This window comes from Melopsittacus undulatus, chromosome 5 (genome assembly GCF_012275295.1).
Source record: "Melopsittacus undulatus isolate bMelUnd1 chromosome 5, bMelUnd1.mat.Z, whole genome shotgun sequence".
Taxonomy (NCBI): Eukaryota; Metazoa; Chordata; class Aves; order Psittaciformes; family Psittaculidae; genus Melopsittacus; species Melopsittacus undulatus.
This window is the reverse complement of record NC_047531.1, coordinates 80790289-80813596: the sequence shown is the minus strand read 5'-3', so window position 1 is coordinate 80813596 and position 23308 is coordinate 80790289. Positions and strand designations below refer to the sequence as shown.

The 23308-nt window shown below is 42.1% G+C and overlaps 1 protein-coding gene across 1 annotated transcript in view; it reads right to left on the bottom strand.

Moving 5' to 3' along the window:
- The window catches only part of SCUBE1 (signal peptide, CUB domain and EGF like domain containing 1), a 203342-nt gene extending 201175 nt beyond the window's left edge, over positions 1–2167 (bottom strand). Inside the window, exon 1 of the mRNA XM_034063355.1 lies at positions 2065–2167. Within this exon, the coding sequence (XP_033919246.1) occupies positions 2065–2152 (88 nt within the window). The 5' untranslated portion in view covers positions 2153–2167. The remainder of the gene's footprint in view (positions 1–2064) is intronic.
- Positions 2168–23308: the final 21141 nt, after the last annotated feature.

The window sequence follows — 23308 nt, the reverse complement described above, 5'->3', positions numbered from 1 at the left end:
GACCGCTTTCCTTGCTTTCAGGATAGGAAGCCTTTACAAACATTTCAGTGACGGGCAGTCGTTTCTCCCCCGGATTTAAAGAGGATGGGGGAGGGCGGGGGATGAGAGAGAGTCGAGATTTGGTAGTCGTGGGAATGTTAATGAAGTGAACATAGAAGAAAAAGGAAGAAAAAAAAGCTCCGACCTATTCAGGGATGGGGTGTGCAGTTAACATGGGAACATTTAAAGCCCTGCCTAACCGGCCCTGCCCCCCGCGCTCCCCACAGATGGTCCCTGCCACCCCAGTCACCCGCAGCGCCCTACGCGAGGGGCTGCGGCGGGGCTGCTGCTGCCAGAGGCCGGCAATGCCTCAGGGGCTCCGGCCGGGCCGGGCCAAGCCGCCGCTGTCAGCCGCTGCCGTCGCGTCAGTAACGCACCTCGCAATGATTTCCTCACATCTGGGGGTCGCAGGAGAGGGCAGGGAGGGGAGCGCTCTGCCCAGGAGGGGCGGGCTAGCAGCCGGTAACAACGAGCAGAGCAGCACACAGCACTGCCTCCCTTTTACTTTTAGGAAGTATCTAGGAGAGAGGGGTACTGCGGGAGGGGAAGGAAAGAGGGCAGGGAGAAAAGGGGGCATCCACTGAGAGACGTGCACTTGGTTTTATGCCAATTAGATTAACAGATCCTCAGAAAAGGGGCACCAAAGTGAAAACAGTTTAATTGTTAGCTTGAAATCCCAACGCTAATTGTTTCAGAAGTGCTCACTCAGCCATCTCCAGTGATAACACCCGGATCCTTCAAAGTCACCGGGGACTGGAGGAGGCTATTTAAAGAGAGGAGAATAATCAGACACGGTGCCATGGCACACAGCAGAGGACTGCTCCGAGAGGTGCGGACCAGGACGGCCCCGAGGGGGGCACCTCGAGGACCCCACCAAGAGAGCTGCCTGCATTCTGTATTGTTGTTACATATATATGTATATATATATATATATATATTTAAAGCAAGAGGGGTACAGAACACAGGGAGTCATATTTTGGGGGGAAACGCAGGGCTGCCGTAATGTTTCCTCCTTTCTTTTCCGTTTATTTTAACCTCTGAGCCGGTTCAGGTCGAGCTATGATTTATGCGAATTAGTTTAGGGGTCCGCGGGTGTTGCCAGAATCAGACACAGATCCAGTCAAGCACAAAAAGAAAAGGTTTGAGTTTTGGGGTTTTTTTTAATGTTTTGGTTTATACTTTTGACTCATTAAACCAGCACCCATCTCCCATCAGTGAAAGTGACAGCTGGACTCTTTATAATGCCGTCAAAAATTCAAAATACATTGAGCCAAGGGGGACATTTCACAGCAACCAGAGGATGCCTGGGAGTCAGACGTGAATGCCAATGAGTCAAATGAAAGGGCAAAATCAAATATGAGCCCCTGCTCTGCTCCACATCTCACACTGCATTAGTTAGACTTTAAGAACTTCTACGCTGACCTTGTTCATTTTGTTGCATTTAAACTCATGTATCCGAGGGAAAAAGATTTTCCACCGCCCCCTTTTCCCCCCACCCCCCACCACTACCTTAAAGGATTTCTTCTAGCACAACTTCAGAGACTGCAAACACATCTTTAAGAAATTGCTTTGGACTTAAAAAATCCCTAGACAGATGGGGGCTTGGGGGGTGTTTATGCTGGTTTGTTGGTTTGGTGTTTTTTTCTTAAATACCGTAGCAAAGACTTAATACCATTACAAGAGATAGGAGCGCGGCTGTGAAGAAACGCCAGTTCTTTGGGTTAATGCGCAGACAGGGAAAACCTGTGAAGATAGAACAGCCAACGCTTCCCCTGCGGAGTTACTGGGATTCAGCACACAGTATCTCCTGGGCACTCAAGGAAAGTAACTTTTCTTTCCTCGTCTCTCCCTCCAGACGTCCCTTGGCTCCGGTAGTGTCAACCACGCGACAAAACGCCGCCCCACCACAACTTCCAACACCCCCAGCGCTACCAGCAGCAAGAAGTAACCTCCCCCTCGGCACCTTACATCAGGGAGAGCAGAGCGGACAAACACGGTGCCTCCCGGAGAGAAGTCCCCTCTTACCTGCGCCCCCGCTGCCTCCTGCCAACCTGCCGGCCCAGGCGAGAGCAAAGAGCAAACAGCAGCTCCGCGAAAAGCAAACAGTCCCCATGATAAAGATGCGATCCCGGCCCCCGGTGCCTGTCTGCGATAAGGGACGCGCTCGGGGCCGGCCGCGCGGAGCCGCCGGCGCTGACGCCCTGACAGCGCCCCGCTGATTCGCCGGGGCTCCCGCGGCGGAGGCGGGCCGGGGCGGGCCGAGCCGTCCCCACCGCCCCCCGAGACTGCCCCTGAGCCCCGCCGGCGTGGGGGCGGTGGGTGAGGCGGTGGAACCCTCACCGCCCCAAGAGATGTCTGTTGGGTGCCCCCCTTCCATCTCCCCGCAGGTAGGAAGCCCTCAGAGCGGCTCACCGGCTTCGGCCCCCTCGGCTGCTCCAGCTTTGCTCGCCTCAGGGACCGGGGCGGGAGTGGGGACCGTTACGCTTTTCCCCTACCTCCCCCCCCCCCCCCCCCCCCCCCCCCCCCCGCGGCCGGGAGCGGCTGTGGGCGGCAGGAGGGGTCGCATCTCCTCAGTGCCCTTCGCAGGGAGCCGTGAGGAAACGGCTCCCCCCCCACTCCGAGCTGCGGCTCTGAGGGCAGACAGTCCGGCCGACCCGGCCGCCCATCTCCTTGACAACCGCTGAGAGGGATTTCTCACCCTCGCTAGGCTCAGACTAAAGGAAAGCTCCCCCCCCCACCCGTCCCCCGCCTTCCTCTCAGCCTTAACTAACTCCTAGGAGCGCGGCCGGCCTCACTCCCCTCGCTTCATGACTAGGCGCCTGGCTGCTGGAGGTGCTTGCCCAAGACAGTGCATTCCCCAAGTGGTGCTCCTCCAGAATTCCCTGCACCCGAGTCCGTGACCGTGTGCCCTGGCCTGGGCCAGGCACTCTCCCCACAATCATCAGGGAAGCTGTAAACTGCTCTTGCTGCAGATGTGAGTTTACAAGTGCGAAAGTCACCACCACTCTGAAGCAGAAATGTACTGTTTTAAACCCAAACATGAAAGTTTGTCCCCTCAGAGACAAGTTTCATCACCCTGAAGCCCTGCAGACTGTGTTTTAAAGCACTGACATAGCTTGCAGGCATTCCTCATTATGACTTTGCACCCCTATTCATTTTACACTTTTCATAAATGCTCACCCTCTGACATTACAGAATCAACTTGGTTGGACAAGGTCTTTAAGATCAAGTACAACCATGACCCCAGGACTGCCAAGACCACCACTAAACCATGAGGCCCATAGTGAAATCTGCATGGGTTTTGAACACTTCCAGGGACAGTAATTCAATACCTGATCATCCTTTTGGTGAAGAAGTTTTTCCTAATACCCAGTCTAAACCTCCCCTGGCACAGCTTGAGACCATTGACTCTTGTCCTTTAGGTTATTTTAACTCCTAACTCCACAGCGAGGCTGTCTGATGTGCGTGACATACACTTGTCATCTGGGTAATACATCCCACCATAGCCTTACATGCCTCCTTTTGTCAAGTTCTTCCCCAAAGTTTGCCTGTTTCAGTCCAACACACTTGCCCAGAGAGTAGCACTATTCATTACATTTCAGCCGGAAGGGAAGGGAAGGAAATGAAAAGGAAGTTGCTAAGCCCAGCTGCTTGGTCAGTGAAAGTACATGCCACTCTCTTTCCTTCCTAGAACTAAAGAACTAGTGCACAGCACAGAAGCTGTTTCCATTCTGAATGTTTGAGCATTCCCGTTCTTAATCCTTCAGTGGTGGGGCAGGGATATCATTATTTTAATCCCCGTCCCATATTTTTGTGTGACTACACTGAGGTGCAGTATGAATTCCACTCTCGAGTCCTCGCATGGATACACTCAGCGTTTCTCCCATGTAGGTCCCCAGAGGGATTACCTGGTACCTTAGAGCTCCACCTAGTGAGTTTTGTGGCATGCTGTAGCAGAGCGACGGTCATCTCTATAGCTGTATCCCCTGGCACCGTGATCTTTACCTTGTTAAGACCACACGCCGACCTTTCTGGAAAGGCTCTTGTTTTCAAAAGCTTTGTAAGTGTGAGGGTTTTTGTTAAGTGAAAAATAAGGCTAAACCTTCTTCCTATTTTTAAAAAAATATATATTTCACCATTTGCCTTGACATTCCATTTAATGAAATCATCCTGCATTTTACCATGGGATAAATTGTCCAAAAAAGTTTATTTTTCATAAAGGAACTCACTAGAAATGTCTAAAAATGAACTATCTCAACCTTTTTAAAAATTCATTATATAATAAAAAGGTTTGCTGAAACACCAAAACACTCCAGCTGCCTTGGTGACCTGCTCTCTAGCATAAACTGTGTCATGTTAATTGCATCTGTTATGTTATTCTTACAGAAATCACTACACTTGTGCTTTTTGTCTTCCCTGATTCTATGCATTTATTATCAGCACAGTACTAATACTACATGTGTGAAACTCGGGAGCCACCTTGAACCAAATAACACCCTGTCTATATATGCCCTTGAGCACTCCAAGGGTGGCATGTAACTGAAAGCTAAAGGCCCTTTACATCAGATGTCCATCTTCTAACAAGCTCACTTTTTTAAAGCCAAGATTCTGACTGACAGAACATGAGGAAATACAGTAGTACAATGTTTTCCAAAAGAGGGCCTGAACCTGAATCAGGATCATCACACAGAGGAAGGAATATGATCCTCAGTAGCAGGCTGAACATTTCCAGAGGGTCTTTTCAACAGTTGTTCTTGCCAAGGGCCACATCTTAGAAAAGGGATCATTGCAGACTTTCAACTTTTCTACTTGTAATTATGCTTCTGTGCTTGCTTATCATCATCTAACATCCTTCCTACATCAGTCGCACAGATGCTTCCATAAAAAATTAATATTGGAACTAAAGACCAAGCAGCTTCTGGTAATGTGGAAACTAAGAGCCAGAGTCATGACTGTAAACCTGCTCTTTATAACCGGGTTAAGCAAGAGCTACTTGAATTGAAGGTGGACGAACTTCCTGGGAATCATCGCTGTTGTTTTAGCTCTCTGCCAATGTACCTGAACTCTGCCTGAAAACCTCTGGGCATCCTGCAGCAACATCCTGCATGTTAATGGATTGCATGGGCTTTAAATGTTCTTCCATACCAATGTCTTTAAAGCTTTCAGGTAATATTCCAATAAAATAATAATGAGTTTATTAGGACCCATCTTTTTACAGAGTAGAAAGTCCATGAACACCTGCGTATCGGGAAGACCAAGGGCATAAGTAGAAGCATGACTGCAGAACAGTAGCCTCACCTTCAGAATACCTCTCACAGACATGCACCATTCCAAAAATACTTTGAGAAGACAGAACAGCATCTGCAGAATTATTTGGTTTCCCAGTTTGCTGTTTATGAACACCTGTACATTGGGACCAGTTATACCTCAGGAGGCAATAAAAGCTACAGACATGGCTAGGAGTCACAGCAATCACTGGTCAAACTGTGCAAACTTGAGTAAACTTCTGTACCTCTGTGTTTCTGCTTCCCTTTCTTCCTTCTGTCCATCTTGCCCATGTACAGGGCAAGCCCACCATAGCAGGGCCTGCCTGTCACTGTATTAATGCAGGACCTTACAAAATAACATACTAAACTTATTTCATCTCTCTCCCCATTTAGGGTGTTCATGAGGCCAGTAAGACACATAAACCCTAATAGGAGAACCCTTTTATTTAAGTTCTTCTCTTTTTCTGAAGTGTAATATGAAAAAGTAGTGAGTAGTGAATGAAAGCGAGTGAAACCTGGCTCCATTGGATAGGGGACAAGGAGGCCATATGACAGAATTTGTGCAGGGAGCATATATACTTTGAACCTTGAGCTATGTATCTCCAAACTTTATTTAAATCTTTTCTATTAAGACAAAAGAAGCAATGTAAAAACAGCTCTTCAATACAGACTATTTTGAATTTCTGCACATACTTTTGGAAGCTTTTGAAACTAGAGGCAGTGGAGATGCACAGCACCACATGCTCAATGCTGTTACTTCTTTCCAGAATCTAAGTTTCCTAGAAGTTAAGTAGCTGCATGCAGCTAAAGAATTTCAATGATTTGTACTTGGGAAAAAGAACAACAACAAAGTCATCTACCATAATCCATAATAGAAGCTTTGTACAAGAAAACTTGGTGTCTGGGAGGAGGAGGAGAGTTTTTCTTTTTCCTCAGAGTGGATGGGGAATTACATAGCAGTGGCTGTTAACAGTTAAGACAGGATATTTATCAAATAGCTTTGATGAGATTAGGCATGTTCTACCAGGATGAAGGTTACACCTCAAAGAGGTGAAGGAGGACTTGATGCATAGAGTTGGGTAAAACTTCATGACCTGCATTATGCAGAAGACTGGTTACAGCAGTCTCCCTTAAAAGGAATAAGGGACACCTATAAAAGCTGCAAGAGAAATTGCACAAATCAAGATTGTATGTACCATCTGTCATGAGATTGCACCACAGCAGATGGAAAAAGAGGACAAGGACCTGAGAAAACATGCAGCTGAAAAACATACCTTTCTTATAGTCCTGTTTAACTCTGTTGACAAAATACTTTTAGAGGTGGTGATGTGTGTTTATATTCACAAGGAGATGAGCTGCAGCATTCTGAATGGATTGGTTTTGGGAACTGAAGGCATAAGGAAGCCAGAAGGGAAGTATCAAAGCAAAAAACCCCACAAAACCACCCAAAAACCAAAGCAACAACAAACCCCCCAAACCAACACCTCTCCCAACAAACAAACAAAAATAAAATAGGAAGACTAAGCAAATGGCAACTACACCTTCAATTTCTGTGCCAGTAGATGTTATAGAGAAAAATAATAGATGGTGAGAACACCATTCCATCTATACCAGCTGACGGAAGTTAAGCCACTGTGTATTTACCTGAACTTCACAGAAAGATGTAGGAGGTGCTAAAAATGCTGCCATTGAATCCTATCCTGACTACAAAGGGGATGAAATGAGCAGGATCTAATTACTCTTTGTTGATCCACTAACTTTAGATCAGAGTATGATCAGAATCTTAACTCAGTAACTCCTCCACAGAAGCCTTCAAAACAGTGAATTTATGCTAGTACAAGTTCTGGCTCCTGATCTGGTACTAAGTACTTACCACTATATTCTTATCATGGGCAGCTCAGTTACTCTCCTAATGAATTTCACTAATTATTATGATTGCAAAGAAATGTCTGTAGCTGCTGCTTAATATGCTATCCTCTTGAACTCCCAAGTCCGCACAGTCTAAAAATATCACGAAACTCCCAAGAAAGTACTGTCTTAGGTATTTTAGGCTTATGACAGTTACTTCTAATGCTAAATCCTGTATAGTCATTTACTGCTCTGACTGCACAGAACAGCAACAAGAATTGTAGTAACCCAACAGATAAGAAAGCTTTTGGGTTGTTTTAGGAGACATAATCAGCTTTTTTAAGTGAACCTGTCCTTCAAAAATAGCTACATCTGGCTCTGATTTCTTCTTCAAAGCCCTGATTAGGGCATTCAAACAGAGGTACTTTCTGCTGTTCCCTTTCGTACTCTTACCCACGAGCTGCAGTCAGTTATCTGTGTGCTTTCCCAATCTAATCAAGGCTCTGAACATGCAAAGTACACAGAAGCATACACATACTCATCAGCAGGACTATATCCACATAGAGACTTCTGCAAAGACTGTCTCAGCAGGCTCAGAATTGTATATTGCAAGATAAAGAGAAGGGGCCATAGCCTCTACTCACAAGTCCCTTTATCCTTCAGCTTAGCTTAAAACCAGATGTGGGGAATAACATGGCTCTAATCCACATTGGCAAAAGTCTGCTCTATAGAACATACCATGACAGCAGTTCAGAGAAAAAAGCTTATTTGACTTCACAGAGGATTTAATATTGAGAAAATTATATTTTTTTCCCAATTCAGAGCCCTGTCTACTCCACAAATAAAACCCCACTATTCGAAGACTTCCAGAGGGTGCACATTTCAACCGCAGCCTGGCAGACCAGCTGTAGAGGTGGGTCTGTTGGCAGGACACCCTGACAAGGCATGGTAAGATCCATTAAAACCCCTGCATCAGTTCTTTCGAACCTTCCCTGAACCCAAAATATTTCAGTTTAAACATTAACAGTAGCAAGAAGACTCTGGGAAAATTCCAACAAAAGTTCTTTAATCAAAATCATTCCTGACTCCACAAATAATATAAGATTGCTTCTCAGGACACCTTCATGCAGACAGGAAAGGAAACTATCTGTAATGCAGCCTGCTCCTGCAATTGTCCTCTCATTCCTCACCCACCTATCTTGCCACTGAGAGCCAGAGGGAGATTTCTGTACCAATTTGTAATTTTGTGTTCTTCAGAGAGGCCCACAGTGCCAAAGCTACTCTCAAGACTTTCCGTTTAACTTGCTGTACTACAACAAGGGTCCAATGCTGCTGAAATGACATCATTTTGTATTGCAGCATCCATTCAGTATATTACAATACACTGCAGGGAGAAAAACTCTTCTATCAGAAAAATCTGGAAGGACCAAGGACCAGATCAGGGCATCAATTTCTTTACCAACTAAAGTTACCACCTAGCTAGCTATGTTGTGGGGAGCTACATAGTGGTGGAGACTTCCATACAGATTTTCTAAAACTAATATAATTATATCTTGGTTTCAGGTGGAAACTGACCTTTTTCCAGTTCTCCTTACCATCACACAGTGAGCAGCAGTGAGTGGCTGCTTGGTGCTTAGCTCCTGGCTAGGGTTAAATTACAACAGCTTATTTTAGTGCAAGTGCATATATGTAATTATCACCTTGTTTAGCTGCAATCTTTAGTACACATTATATGATCCATATCATAAAAGCTCATTGCCAGAGATCAAGGCCTGACTTTATCTAGTAAGCCTGGTCTATTACCAATAATAACTTTTATCCTAGACAAAATCTGTATTGATCAAGTAAAGTTTTATTCCAAAGTAGGTGCCTATATTGAAATATATTTAATTCTTTGTACTGCAATTAAATACATTTTAATCCAGTTATCCTGTTAATCCAACACAGCTGGACTGAGATTGGCATTGAACAAGAAGCCTGCATCTCCCCTGCTTTGACTGTAGCCTAGGCTCCTGCAGCTGTGATAAATGAATATAAAATACCCCAGCTGTCACCTGAAAGACAAGTGAGTATCAGATAGATGGCCATGGAAAATTAGGCCAATAGTCTTGTAGCATGGTGACTGTGGTGTTCACTTGATGAGGAAGCAGAGCAGCACAGCAAGATGATCAAAAGTTCAAAATGAGAACAGCAAGGTCTGCTACAATCCTGTAGTAAGCACTCTTTTGCCATTTCTAGCTATGCTCAGATAGACAGGCTGAGAAAGTTGGGACTGTTCAGCCTGGAGAAGAGAAGGCTGCATGAAGACTTCATAGCAGCTTTCCAGTATTTGAAGTGGGCCTGTAAGGATGCTGGGGAGGGACTCCTCATTAGGGACTGTAGTGACAGGACAAGGGGTAATGGGCTAAAAATAAACAGGGGAAGTTTAGATTGGATATGAGGAAGAAATTCTTTACTGTAAGGTTGGTGAGGCACTGGAATGGGTTGCCCAGGGAGGTTGTGAATGCTCCATCCCTGGTGGTGTTCAGGCCAGGTTGGACAGAGCCTTGGGTGATACAGTTTAGTGTGAGGTGTCCCTGCCCATGGCAGGAGGGTTGGAACTGGATGATCTTAAGGTCCTCTCCAACCCTAACTATTCTATGATTCTATTCTATACAGCTGTGTGCAAATTCAGTTCCCACTGAACTATGCAGCAACAAGCAAAACCCATGCTTGGAGTAGAATCATCCTGTGCTTCTCAACACACCAGACAAATTATATGGCATGCAACGAGTATGATCATTGTGGTTTAAGAGAAACTTCCAACAGAGAAAAATATCGCAGAAAATAGCCAAGCTCAAATTATTACCTCACACTTTTAAACAACATTAACCCAATGCCTCCTCCTCAGAAATAAAATAGAAAAGTCTGTACACACATGGGTGTTGATATTTGCAGATCTTACAGCCTCAGTTTGAAGAGAGTTTATCAAAACAAAAGGTCAGCAAATTTTAATTTCTTCTATGTCATTTTCTCCAAGTTCCAAGATTGTATTTCAGAGTCATACTCTGACTGCAGGTGCAATTAGAGTTGCTGTCAGGGAGTCCAGGGCTCATGGGCCATGCTCATTAGCCCCTTTTCCCAACACTGCTGTGAAGGACACAACAGTAATCCCTCTCCTGCATAGAAAGTGAACATCCCTCCACAAACCCTCATACTGAAAAGCTTGCTGCTTCTCTATGTTAGAATGGTTATTGCACACTTACATGTTTTCCCAGTAATTATCTTTAAAGGAACCAGGAGTTATGGTCATCCAGTAACCTACTTCATCCTTAAAGCACAGCCTGCTTGGTTACATACTTGCAGGGGCTTTTAAAATACATCATCCTATCCAAATATACAGCGACAATTCCAGAACCATTTGGAAAACCCAATTATCATTTTCTGCTAAATGAGTTCTTCTCCCTAAGGGCTCTCCAGAGAAGCTAATGCTTTAGTGCACTAAGCTACCTATGAGAAAGCTGAAGCTCAGACTAACTCAATTCCTGAAAGGCAGCTGCAGTTTCAGATGGTGTGAAATGGCAAATAAAAGAGAAGATTATGAAATAGAATTAAATACAGCACCCTCAGGAGGCCTTGATATAGAAAAGGTAAAATTCCACTCACCTTAATCCTGCATATTATCCTGTTCAACTGAACAGGCCTAGCTGTACAAATAAATATGGCACGATTTGGTCTCATGCTTACTGCTTATCTTTTCAAACAATATAAAATGCACAGTTTGGACCCAATAATAATGTTGCAGTTTGTTGCCATTCTTATGTCATTAGAGATGGATTGGATTAACACAGGTATATTAAATTACAGTGAAAGAAACTTACAGAAGAGAACAGGATGGTAAGTGGTTCACAAAGGTGTGCTCAGAAAGCTCATGAAATCAGGAAAACATGCATATTATCATCAAGTGAAAATACAGGAATCAGAAGCTACTGACTGCTTGAGAAGTCCCAGATAGACTCTCATCATATTTCAACTGATCATGCTTTAATTACACATCTACAATAATTTTTAATTAATTTTCAATAAAATACCTACAGTAGAAGTCAATACTTGTCCCACCAATTACCAAGTGAATGTAAACAACCATTGGACTCCAAAAAGGGCAGATTAGGGGTATGTAGATATCTATATGGGTCAAGACCAAGACTGTAGCATATATAAGACCTTGTTGATGTTCAGAACATTCTTTAAATACAGCATCTCAGGTTTCTCTCTTCACACATAGAAATAGAAAACTTAATCTACATGTTTATTGATCTGACATTGAATATGGCAGTATCTACCTTCTACAGCTTTCCCTGTACATTTGGCCTTCAGCTAGCAGGTGATTAAATGTTCAAAACAATGTCTCAATTCTCATCTGCTTTCTGCCTCTGCACATCCAACCCAACAACTCAGAACACTGTACAAATTCCTAGTGGCTTTATTCAGCCTTCAGTTATACACCCAGGTTTGCATCAAGGGTGTGCAAACCCTGCCAGATCTAAGCAGCAAGATGAACAACTCTGCAGAGTGCATACCAGTAGTGCAAGCCAGTAGTGTCAGCCCTCTGAGAAGCTTGCACTGCACGTTCTAGTTCAAATTGCACACAATGGAGGTGTAGTAGAGCCCACAAAATTGTACCTCTAGAGGAAGGATACCACAAGCATCCAGGCAACAACTGCAAACACTTCCAGCTGTGCCAGCCAGTCATCTGTCCATCACTTCATGTTCCCATTGCTTGCCAGCCACAGCTTGTCAGCTTAGGACTGCCTACACTGTTTGGGAAGGAAGCACAATAGGAAGTTCCTCTCTAGGCACCAAAGTCACAAAAAGTTCTACACAAGGAACTAGCAGGATACAGCTCAAGAATGGCTCATACAAAGCTATAGAAACTCCAGCAGGTTTCCAATATGCAATTTCAAAAATTATTTATGAAGAGTCCAGTACCATACAACTCTTTTCTGCACAAAGACATTGATAAATATTCATTAATTAGGTTTCATAACACAGAAAAGGGGAGTATTATTCTTCCCTAATAAAGGGAAAGAACATACACAGCAGTTAAACAACTCTGAGGTTCATATGGGAAGTTCAGAAACTCAGAAATAGCTTCAGAGCTGAGACTTTCAAATGAATTTCAAGTGTCTCCATTATACAACTCAAGAGTGGCTCAAGACAGCAACTGTAAGGTCCACACATGTTCAATATCAGGCTACTCAAGTGTGTCCACAATCAGACAACTATTGCTACTAATGACCTTGGCAAAACTGAGTCCACACTCTTGACTCCTGCTCCAGTTTTCAGTGCTGCAAAACACTGTTCTACCAAGATATGGTGGGAGCTAACTGAAGACTGTAACTTCTTCTTAGCCACCCAAAAACTAAAGCCCCATGTTGATTAAGCACTGTTTTGTTTTCTAATCTGTTCAAAGGAGCTTAAATAGGTTATTTTTAGACTAGAAATTTGAGAGAAGTCCTGGGTTTTGTAGAATAGTTATGCTCCAAGAAATACTTTCACTCAAAAACAGATGATTGCAACAGTTTCTATAAATATAAATTGTTTGACAGACAAAGACAGACATTACAGTTTGTTCTAGTTTTCACTGAAATTAAGCCAGCAAATTTCTCGTGCCAGTACTATAACAATAATCATGCTGATAGTGTTATTTCGGTTTACCAATGACAAAATCCAAAATGCTACAAATTAGATCAAGCATCAAATAAAATTAAGCAGAAGATAAGCAATGCTAAAGGAAATGAATACTAATAAAAATGAAATGTTTACATTTCTTTTCTGTGTTCAGATACAAGCTCAACATATACAAGCAATCTTACGTTAACTGTAGTTTTATTTCCCCCTTTGTTGTATCCCTTTATTTTTTAGTTTTTTCTTTTTTTTAATTTAAAGGCAGACTTTGCAGACAAGAATATTATGAGAAAGCACATTTTGCTTGTAAGGATATTCATTTTAGGACAGGGGAAGGCTCAATCCAATGAAAAGCTTTAAAGAAAGGCAAATCAATTAAAAATGCCAGAGGGCAGACATTCCTTAGAAAGAGAAAGACAAATTTCAAATAGCTATGCCATTATGAACTGTAAGGTCCATAATGGCAAACAAAAATAAGTTGCATTCGTACCCACAAATATTCATGGGAGAATAAGGCATCTGATACCTCATGGATAATATAGATCTATGCTTTCACAGGCTGAATAAACAAGCCACATGACTGAGTTAGTGTTCTGTGGGTACTTTGAAGATGAAAAGCAATGTATAAAATGTGAGGTGTTATTCTTAAGACACCCAAGGCAGCCAGCCTTCAAACTCAGCTGCTGAATTATTAGTCTTATTGATCTGGCATTGCATTATTTTTTGCACCACAAACCCCATTAGTTCTCAGTAGAAGGCAGGCACTGAAAGGACAATACTCATAAAAAATTTGTAATCTGGCAGTTCAAAAAACTATATTCCGATTTTGGCAACTCAACTAGGAATAAGAACCAACACTGCCATTGCTGAATGTATCCTTTGACTGTAACTATCATTTAAAATCATTGTCCGATGTAATTTCTTTTTTTTCACACCGTGATTCCAGGCCAATTATTTATCCCCCTTTTTCTCCCCCCCTTAAGAATAGTGTTTTGAAGTCAGCCAATGAAACATGTTTTATTTAAGGACTATATTCCTAGAGCAATGGAATGGATTCTTTGGAGACCTAAAGGTTGCAGAGCACTTCATTAGTTCCACATAATGAAAGAATGGTGCAATTGAAGGAGGTCTCTAAGGGAGAATGGTGTGAAAATTAGAGACCCGTCTGCTCACTTGGAAAAAAAAAATTTAAAAAAAAGAAAAAAAAATTGAGAACAAGGAAAAAAGGAAAAAGGGAAGAAACAAAAAAAAAAAGAAAAAGAAAAATGAGAAAAGGAAAAAAAAAAGTAGATTTTCTAAATAAAGCACACCGTCTCCATTCAGTCCACAGAGAAAGGGTGCCTACTCAATCCTCTTACCGTTGACAATATAATAAAACCAGAGGAACTTTTTTGAAGTAGATCTGCACATTCCACATTTGGATTGAGGGGCAATGGACTGTTTAAATTGCTATTTACATTTCCAGCTGTTTTACCAGTGATTTGCCCAACTTAATAGCTCTTTAAGCTTTTAAACAAGAAAATAGCTATTCTCACGACTCAAAGAAGAAACCATGGTTATTTCAGACTGCCTCTATTGTAAAAGGCTTAGACCCCTCTGTCTTTATAGATGCCCTTCCCTTTATAGTACTTCCCTTTTCCATCTCCTCCTACTTTCTTAATCTTCTTCAATTTTTTTAGTTCACTTTTTATATTATATACTTTTAGCATCGTAACACATCTTTGCCAATACTCCTGATTCAGGGAAAATGTTTGGAGGCAGCCACCAAGTTGCCCAAGAGAGACTGAAGTTAGCAAGAAAATTAGATTTGCATGTATAATCGTCTGCTAGTTATTGGGGACTTAGCCAATGTGAAGCAAATGCTCTACAATTTGTATTTGTTTGTCCACTTCCCTCTGGGGATGTATTAAAAAAAACCTAAAAATGTGTACAGCCATAACATAAACTGTATTTTCTGCTTATTTTCTAGGCAATGTGGAAGAGGGGGGCAAAGGGGCAGCCCACAGATAAGAATGAGACTAAGATGAAAGGTTAAAAAGAGGAGGGGGGATATTTCATAGTCACTCTATAAACCACTGCAATTATTTTGTTATAATTTGAACCCATTGGCTTGTTTAACCTAGTGCTAATAAACTGTAAAATCATGAAGAAGAAATTGAAAACCAAACCCCACCTCCTGCTTTTTACTTGATCAAAGCTTCAATGTTTTCCTTTTATTAACTCTAAATGTTCCCTGTTTACAGATGATTGCAACACTAGTCAGTTAGTGGGGCAAACAATCAAATCCAAACCTTGCAGGAAGTGGTAGCAGCAGCTCCGATTAAAATGCTTGAAATTAATACAGTTCACTAAAGGACATTGTATTAATGGTTGGAAAAATGTAAGCTCTTTGCTTTTAAGACTGTACCCTAACTTAAATATTTTTAGAGAAAGGAATTGCAACTGGTATAACGCTAACCAGCTGTGATTTTGTTTTAAAGGTAACACTTCATATTTAACAGTCAATATAACCTAAACTAAAATTCCCATTTTTTTTGCAAGGCTTGTAAAAGGTAGTTTATTATCCCCAAACTCCCATATTGGCTGCTGCTGAGTAAATGTTTGTCCTGGTGTCATGCACGTCACTGACAACGTAAGCTTCGCTGAACAAGATGGGACCTAGAATCAACGTATATTTGAAATACTGTGATTATAAGACAATTGGCTTGTAACTGGAATATTTGTTCCCTTCAAAAAGGAAGGGGAGAAAAGCCCCACACCTGAGTCACTGAATGGTGACAAAGTTCTATAGAAAGCAGATTTAAGGGTAAATCAGGTGCTATTATTCCTGGCAAAGAAAAAAAGATTCTCTAACAGCACAAACCCCAGAGTCCAGCAGGAGCTAGAAGAAGCTAGAAAAGCATCCAAAAACTCTAAGTAAAACTGGACTTTGCATTTTGTTAGTGACAAGAAATTCCATTGACTTCCAGCCCTCTGCAGAGGGTTGAAAATAAGCAGCACCTGGAAGATTTTTTTCCCTGAAAACCTGTTTACTTAGATTTTGAGAATTCGGAGGCAGCTCTGCTATTAATGCCAAAAAGAAAACAAATATACAGGGCTAGGGGGGGAGGGGAGAGATTTTATAAACCCCTAAAGTGACAAATCCAGCCCTGCTCAGGAGCACTGGTGATAAAAAGAGCACTGTCTAAATACATGGTATAAGAACACATGAAAATTCTGAAAGAATGGCTTGAAAGGAAATTCTTTAGAGCAGGCATTCATCTTGCAGCACTCACTTCTAAGAAACTTGAAGCTTTCCTACACAAGACAGATTTTTGGTTATACATAAAATAACTCCTGTTTCTACCACGTTTCTGTTAGCATTCTGTAGCAGTAAGAAAGGAAGACTGCAAATCATATCTTGTTCTGTGCCAAATTGTTGCTCTATGAATTTAGAGTACATTAAGTATGTTCCCTTACCTAGCCTTGTTTTCAACAACTAAAAATACATCAAGATCAGGCTTCATGGAAGTTCCTAACAGAGCAGGAGGAGGAAGGCCACTGTGTACAAGGTGAAAAGAATTACCTTATGGTCCAAAGCCTATTAATAGCCAAACCTGTGCAGTACAGTAGCCATAGGAAGTCACATTTGAGTAAGAAAATGTTTGAAAGTAGAACTTTCTAGCACTGGACAAGATTAACAGCAAATGCACTCCTGTGAGCAGCTCTACTAAAACCAATTGTTTACAATAATGAAAATAGGTACATCACAGCAGCAGGACCAGGACCCATTCTGAGCTGCAGGAGCCCTGTATGAGAAAATGCATGTGTATTAAATTAATGTGACTACTTTGTTATAAAGATGGAAGTTTTATTGCCAAGGGAATCATAGTAAAAGGCCAATGACTCAACATAAGGGCTCTGCAGCATAGGAACAGTTGCACATTTTATGCAGCATTCAGCTGCCACAGACACCAGAGCTCAGTAATGCCTCCTGGCAAATCTTACTAGGCTTCTTCCTGCTCTATTAAGATCATTGGAGCTTGAAAAAAAGGATCAAATCTACCTTCTGAAGCCTCTCAGGTACAGGTCTGTACACTTACCTTTCTACTCACGCAGGTAAGACTCGCCCCAGAGATTACTATTTCTCTAAGAATCTGCATAACACAGATAGCTCTTGGTTTCCACAAGGCAGAAATAAATCCAACACAAGCATGTTGTAAATTTGGATTAACACACGGTTTAGATGTCTAAAAAGCACAGCAACACTGAAAGCAAGCATGAGATTGATACATTATCCTCACATCTGATTTCCAATTTTACAGTCTGCCTTCACCACTCCTAATAAAACCCCAACCAACCAAGACTCACAAAGACAACCAGAGGCTTTACCTTCTTGTTCTCCCAGCAGGGTTGCTTTGCAGCCTCTTGCAGACAGCTTCCTTAAGCGTTTCCAGCTGCTTGTTAATACACAGGGTGTGGCTGGTGCCACTCACCTTTGCTTCTGCAGACTCTCCCTGGTGTGACTGGGCTTACCCACCTGCAGCCTCTTTAGTCATCAGAGTCCCTGAAAGTGACTGGGCTGGGGGTGAAGGTGGCTATGCCTATGCAGGCTATACAAATGCAGCACCAGAGGCTGTAAGAAACTACTGGTTATTTATTGTAGATATTTCCATGTTGGAATTGTCTTCCCCGAGTGATGAATGACGTTATGTGCACAGAAAGGAATTTACAACTTCAGTTGTGTTGCAAACAGAAAAGTTTAGAAACAAAGAATTTACTTTAATCTTTATTGCAGGTTGTTACATTTCCAAAGCCTCACAGGTTACTGGCCGATTGTCTGGAGATGAGGCATTGTTTGGTGAGATACACTCAGTGAGCCAATACTCTCAGTCTGCAAGAGATGCTCTGAGGTCTGAGCACATGAGCAAACCACTTCCCCTGGGTACTGGAGAGAGGACCAGGCCATTGTGAGGTTCACCAGGGAGGAGTTGGTCTCTGGGCATGGCCAATTTGCAGCGCTTGAGATGAACTAAGCAAACATGAGCCCAGAGTACATCTGGCTAATTGTATAGTGGGAGACAAAAGTCTTTCTTGACCCCAGTGGTTACCCAGCTAAACCCCTGAAGCACAAGCTTTTATTACAACCATTATCTTTATGCAAATGATGATCATGCTGAGGACCTATTCTGCCTGTTACATATGAACGAAAGAGGTGAACGAATGATACATTCTGGACAGATTCCTTGTCCAGAAGGGACCATTCAAGCCAAAGCCAGTTTGAAATAATCTTTTAGAAAGATATCCAAACTGCCTCTTAAGACTCTGAGTGATGTCAATCATGCTGCCCCCTTCATCCATAGTTGTAATGTTCAGTTACCCTCCCTACTAGGACACTCTCTGAAATCAATGTAAAATTTATCTAACATGAGCTCTTCCCCATCAAGCCAGTTTCTGCAAGCCTGAAAAGTAGTGATAAACTGCTTGGTGGCATTGCTTTGTTAACACATCTGCTGATGGCAGTTTTATAAAGAGCTCTACTAGCTCTGAACTGCTCTATTTCAGGCTTTGGTGGGATTCATAAGGTGTCTGGGAAATTCTCTCTTAGATGCCCCAAGTTCTGCAAAGGAACTGGGCAAAACAATTGTTTGTTTTCTTGGACTATAAAAACAAACAGACATACCAGAAGGAAAGCAGCAAAATGAAAATGACTTCAGTTTACAAGCTATGGCAAGAGCATGCATAGCTGCAAGGCAAAGTCTTTTATCCCTACTCATGCCTCTGTCCATTCCAGTAATGGCCACACACAAAAGGGCTGCTTGATCTCAGCCTACCAAAACGGACTCTGGAGAAAGCACAAGCAGGGAGAGAAAAAACAATTAGTGCAACAGCAAGTGGGATCCTGAGACAGCAGGATGTTTCACACAGCTATTGCCACAGACTCAGTGTGACAGCTCAGAGCTCTGAGTGCTAGAAAGGCACAAACCATTAATCTAATTGCAATGGATAAAATGTGGGTCCTTGCCAGCTGGAGATACTGCAACCGAAGCATAGCAGAGGCCATCTTAGTCTATGTCTTCTTGTTCCAGAAATGTCCAAGACAACAGAGAAGAGCAATCATCTGGCATTATGGATAAAACAGCTCCTTGGCAGCTCTGGGCTGTGCTCAATCAATAGTTGGAAAACACTATTTGGTTGGACATTGAGTAGTAGCAGGTGCACCCACTATGCAGTTATTAAAATGCCTATTCCCCCAATTGATCCCTTACATAGATACTCCTTGGCCTACAGATGTACCAGTTTTCAAAAGCTCTGTCACTTAAGGCTTCTCTTATCTGGCTCTGTTGCTGCCACCACTGCAGTTACACAAGCATGTGTACCTATGTTAGGTTAATCACCCTGCTTCCTGCAGAACATGCTTCATTTTTGTTGGGTGGCCCACGCATGAATGCAGCTTCCTGGCTGTGTCTGGTGCCCTTCTGAACTCATTTGCCTGTGACCTTTACTTGCTTCAGACTGAACAGGTAAAGTCTTTGCCATTCACACAGCCACATTTCACCTGCTGCCTTACAGTGTGCGCATCCTTTCAACTGCAAATTAACAGCCCCATAGCTAACAAAGAACTGACTGAAAACTGTTTCTATTCCTGCTTTCTTGCTGGTGTCTGACTCATATGTTGAAGTCAGTCTAAGTACAGTACACAGAAGCTGAAAAATATTTTAGTCCCTGAGGTCGGGAGTGCAGTAAAATTTATTTGTGTTCCTTGACAGTAGCCCACCAAACATTACTGCTGAAAGCCCTATGCTGAGAGTCCAAAATACGAGCATATGCAGAAAGAGCCTCCCCTAATCCTTTTTAGGAGGCTCAGAGATGGGAAGAGTTAGTGGAATAAAGATGCCAGGCAAAGTGATGATTTCAGACTGAATAATCCAAAGACTTCACACTGAACAGTATCACTTAGTGTGATTTTGCTGAGTTTCTTTTTTAAAGCATGAACTTCACTCACTGAAGATACACAATGTACATCTGCATTAACAGCTTAAGTGTCTTCAAAAGCTCTATGCCTTAACATACCTCATGCTGGCATGTGGAAGTCTTTCATAATATGTCTCCTAGACTGTAAGTTCTGATAATTTGTAAACATGCAAAAATGTTCGAAAAATATGTAGACATATAAAAATGCTCAAGACTAGAGCCCTGGAATTCTCCATTATATGAATGTAAATATAGCCAGGACTCTGGTCCTCCCTGCAGGGACAAATCCTACATTTGCTGCATGCAAAGAACCTCAGCCTCAGAAGCCAAATTCACATAACCAAACTGTTCCACTAGCTGCACAGGGGGGAAGAAGCACAAGCTGTGAGATATAGGTGCAGCCTTGGGAGGCTGAGAACCAGAAGGAACATCAGAGCTTGCGGAGCACATCTCTGTAGATGTTGCCGCATCCTGATACATCTGTACTACTGTTCTTTGGAGCAACTGGAAGGAAAGTTTGTTCTCTGCCAGAATCTCTCTTAGCAGAGTCACTACAGCACATTTCCAAGGCTGAACAGCTTCTCTGGGGTCTGGTATTAACATTTTGGCAGAGTCCTTTATGCTGTTTGTGAGCACTTCTGTTCTGAGGCTGGTATATATATGTGGTATATATGGCACTGAGACTAAATTTCTCATCACTACTTTCCCTTCTGGTGGGAAGTTAACATATGCTATTGCTCAGCAAAGGACAACATTACATTGTAGTTCCCTTATTTAAAACAATAACAACTGTCTCCTGCATAGAAAACTAATAGCCCCTGTCCCCAGATGGTGTAAATTAGCATGGCACCACTCATGTCTGATTTATAACAACTGAAGATCCAGCCTTCTCAATATACCACATGATTAAGCATGCACTTTACTAGCCTGGAAATGTCTTGAGGGCCATGTAATTGTGTGGTAATGAACTAAACTTTTAATTAAGTTCTCATTTTGAATTAGAATCAATAAGTCAATAAATAGCCTTCACTTGATTTAGATGATAAATATGCCAGCTGAGGCTGCACTCTATGTCCTCCCTACTTTTCAGGCTCTCCTTTCTTCTCCATATGTCAGAATCTAATGAAGGAGCTCTGAAGTATGGTCCTAATATATTATTGTCACACATGGTGATAATACTGGTAGAGTTAGGAGACAGCCAGGTTTCTATTATAAATCCAGTTCCCAAGGTTTTACAGCATGTGTGTTTCAAACTGCAGTCAGCAAGGTTGTTTTTACAAGGAGCTGTCATCCCCAGCTTGAATTTTTGTCAAAATAAAATTAAAAATGGATTTGATTGATTCAATCTGTCAATTTTTCAGGAATTCTGAAGCTATTTTTGTTAACCTCCAGCATAATATGCCTTAGATTGGAAAAATGCAGTTTCATAGCAAGCTTTTAAACATGACTAATTACTGATTCTTGTTGAGAGGAGAGAGAGGGCAAATGGGTTTGTACGGTGGTAATGACTCTTATATTTTAAGACTGGACAAGACCTTTCTGACCATCTAGTCTGACCCTTTGAATAGCTAGGTCACAGAATTTCACCCAGTAATTAACACATCTGTCCCAGTAACTTCCAGGTTGAATTACAGCAGATCTTTAGAAAGCTATTACTTCTCACTGTAGGGAATGTCACAGGCAAACTATATAATCCAGTACTTGGAATGGCACAGCAGAAGTTATCACTTGAGACTTCTACTCTTCACTCTGATTCTGACTCACTGTGTGGTCTTAGGAAAGCAACTTAGTTTTTCTGATTTCTCCATTTTTCCATCTTCTGCAATGAGGAAAATAATATTTAAAAGCCTCAGAGAGGGGGTGGTGAGATGTAATAAATTATTTGAGGAATGCTTTGAACTATTCAGATAAAAGATGCTATTCTGTAAAAATAAAGCCAGTACCATGTATTCAAATTTGAAAAATGATTACTTTTCAGAGTGTGCTCTTTCTCTGAATTTGTGTCAAGTTAACAGCTACTGCAGAACAAATCTGGTTAGGTGAAAGACTGAATCCCATAGTCCATTGTGTTGAATACTTTAGAAAGAAATAGTTCAAAAGTTGGCTTGGATATTTTCACTCCACTTGTAATACTTCTTTCTAATAGAATGGGTGGTTTTCATTACGACCAGATTTTGTATTCATTTCCACTGGACAAAGCACGTTTCAGTAGGATTTTCTCAGGGTCACAAAAACTGTCCCTTTCTTGACTGTTCAAACAACTGGTAGAAAACTGGGTTCTGGAGCGCAATTGTTACTTTTGTGAAATTAATAGGGCAGTTTGCATTCTGGACTTTCACTGTGACAGGACACTGAAAAAAAAGACAGTTTCATATTTAAGACCATGATAATACTGCTTGGCACTGGCATGAAGAAAAATTCAGACCATTATTCCTTAAAAAATATCAGTATCAACTGGAATATCCAGGACCTTTTCAAGAGACTTCTACAATTAATTTCCAATAATAATTCTTACCATTTAGTGGCTGTGTTTACCCTGCTAAACACATCTACTTCAAAAAGTGATTCTTGGCACTTAGGTTAGTGACGCAGAATGAGCTGAACACACACTGGGTATCCTGCTTCTCCAAACTGGCACCTTTGTGTCCCTAAGAGATGATGATGATGATGATGATGATGATGATGATGATGATGAGAGAAGGTTCCAGGGGAGTTATTGCTCTTGGAGTTGTTATTGCTCTCTACAGCTACCTGAAAGGAGGATAGAGTAAGAAAGTAGTTGGTGATAGTAACAAATGACAAGTGATAGGATAAGAGGCCTCAAGCTGCATCAGGGGAGGTTTAGATTGGGTATTAGGAATAATTTCTCCACCAAAAGGGTGATCAGGTATTGAACAGGCTGCATGGGGAAGTGGTGGAATAACCATTCCTGGAAGCATTAAAAACCCATGTAGACGACACCCTTAATGACATGATTTAGTGGTGGACTTGGAAATCCAGAGGTAAAGGTTGGACTTGATGATCCTAAAAGTCTTTTCCAACCTGGCTGATTCTATGATTATTATTATTGTTTTATATTGCAGCTTTATCATTCAAAGCATCTGAAAAACAAGGGAGAAGTAGGACAGTGAGGTGGGTAAGGTCCACACTGATTAGCCAAGCAGAACTACTTACTTGGCCTACTGAAGGAACACATCACAATGAAAACCTCAGAGGTATGTGCTGGGGACATCAACTCTGCACACCTCAGATCCTGGCCCTTCTCTGGTCACCAGGACATTTTCTATGCAAGAGACTATAGCTGGAGCATAATGACTCCAGGAGCAGTGGTCCAGTGGAGAACACAGGAGAGAGATAAGGAATACACTGAAGCAGTCATTTCTGCAGTGTGGTCAACCACTACTATATACAGTGGATTTCCTCCAAGACAGAAAGCATATGGGGGATTCTCCCAAAATAATGGTAAAACTTTAGACCTACAGAAGTGGTATGTTTGCCTAAATGTAGCTAAGTAGCTGATCATTTTTTTTAAG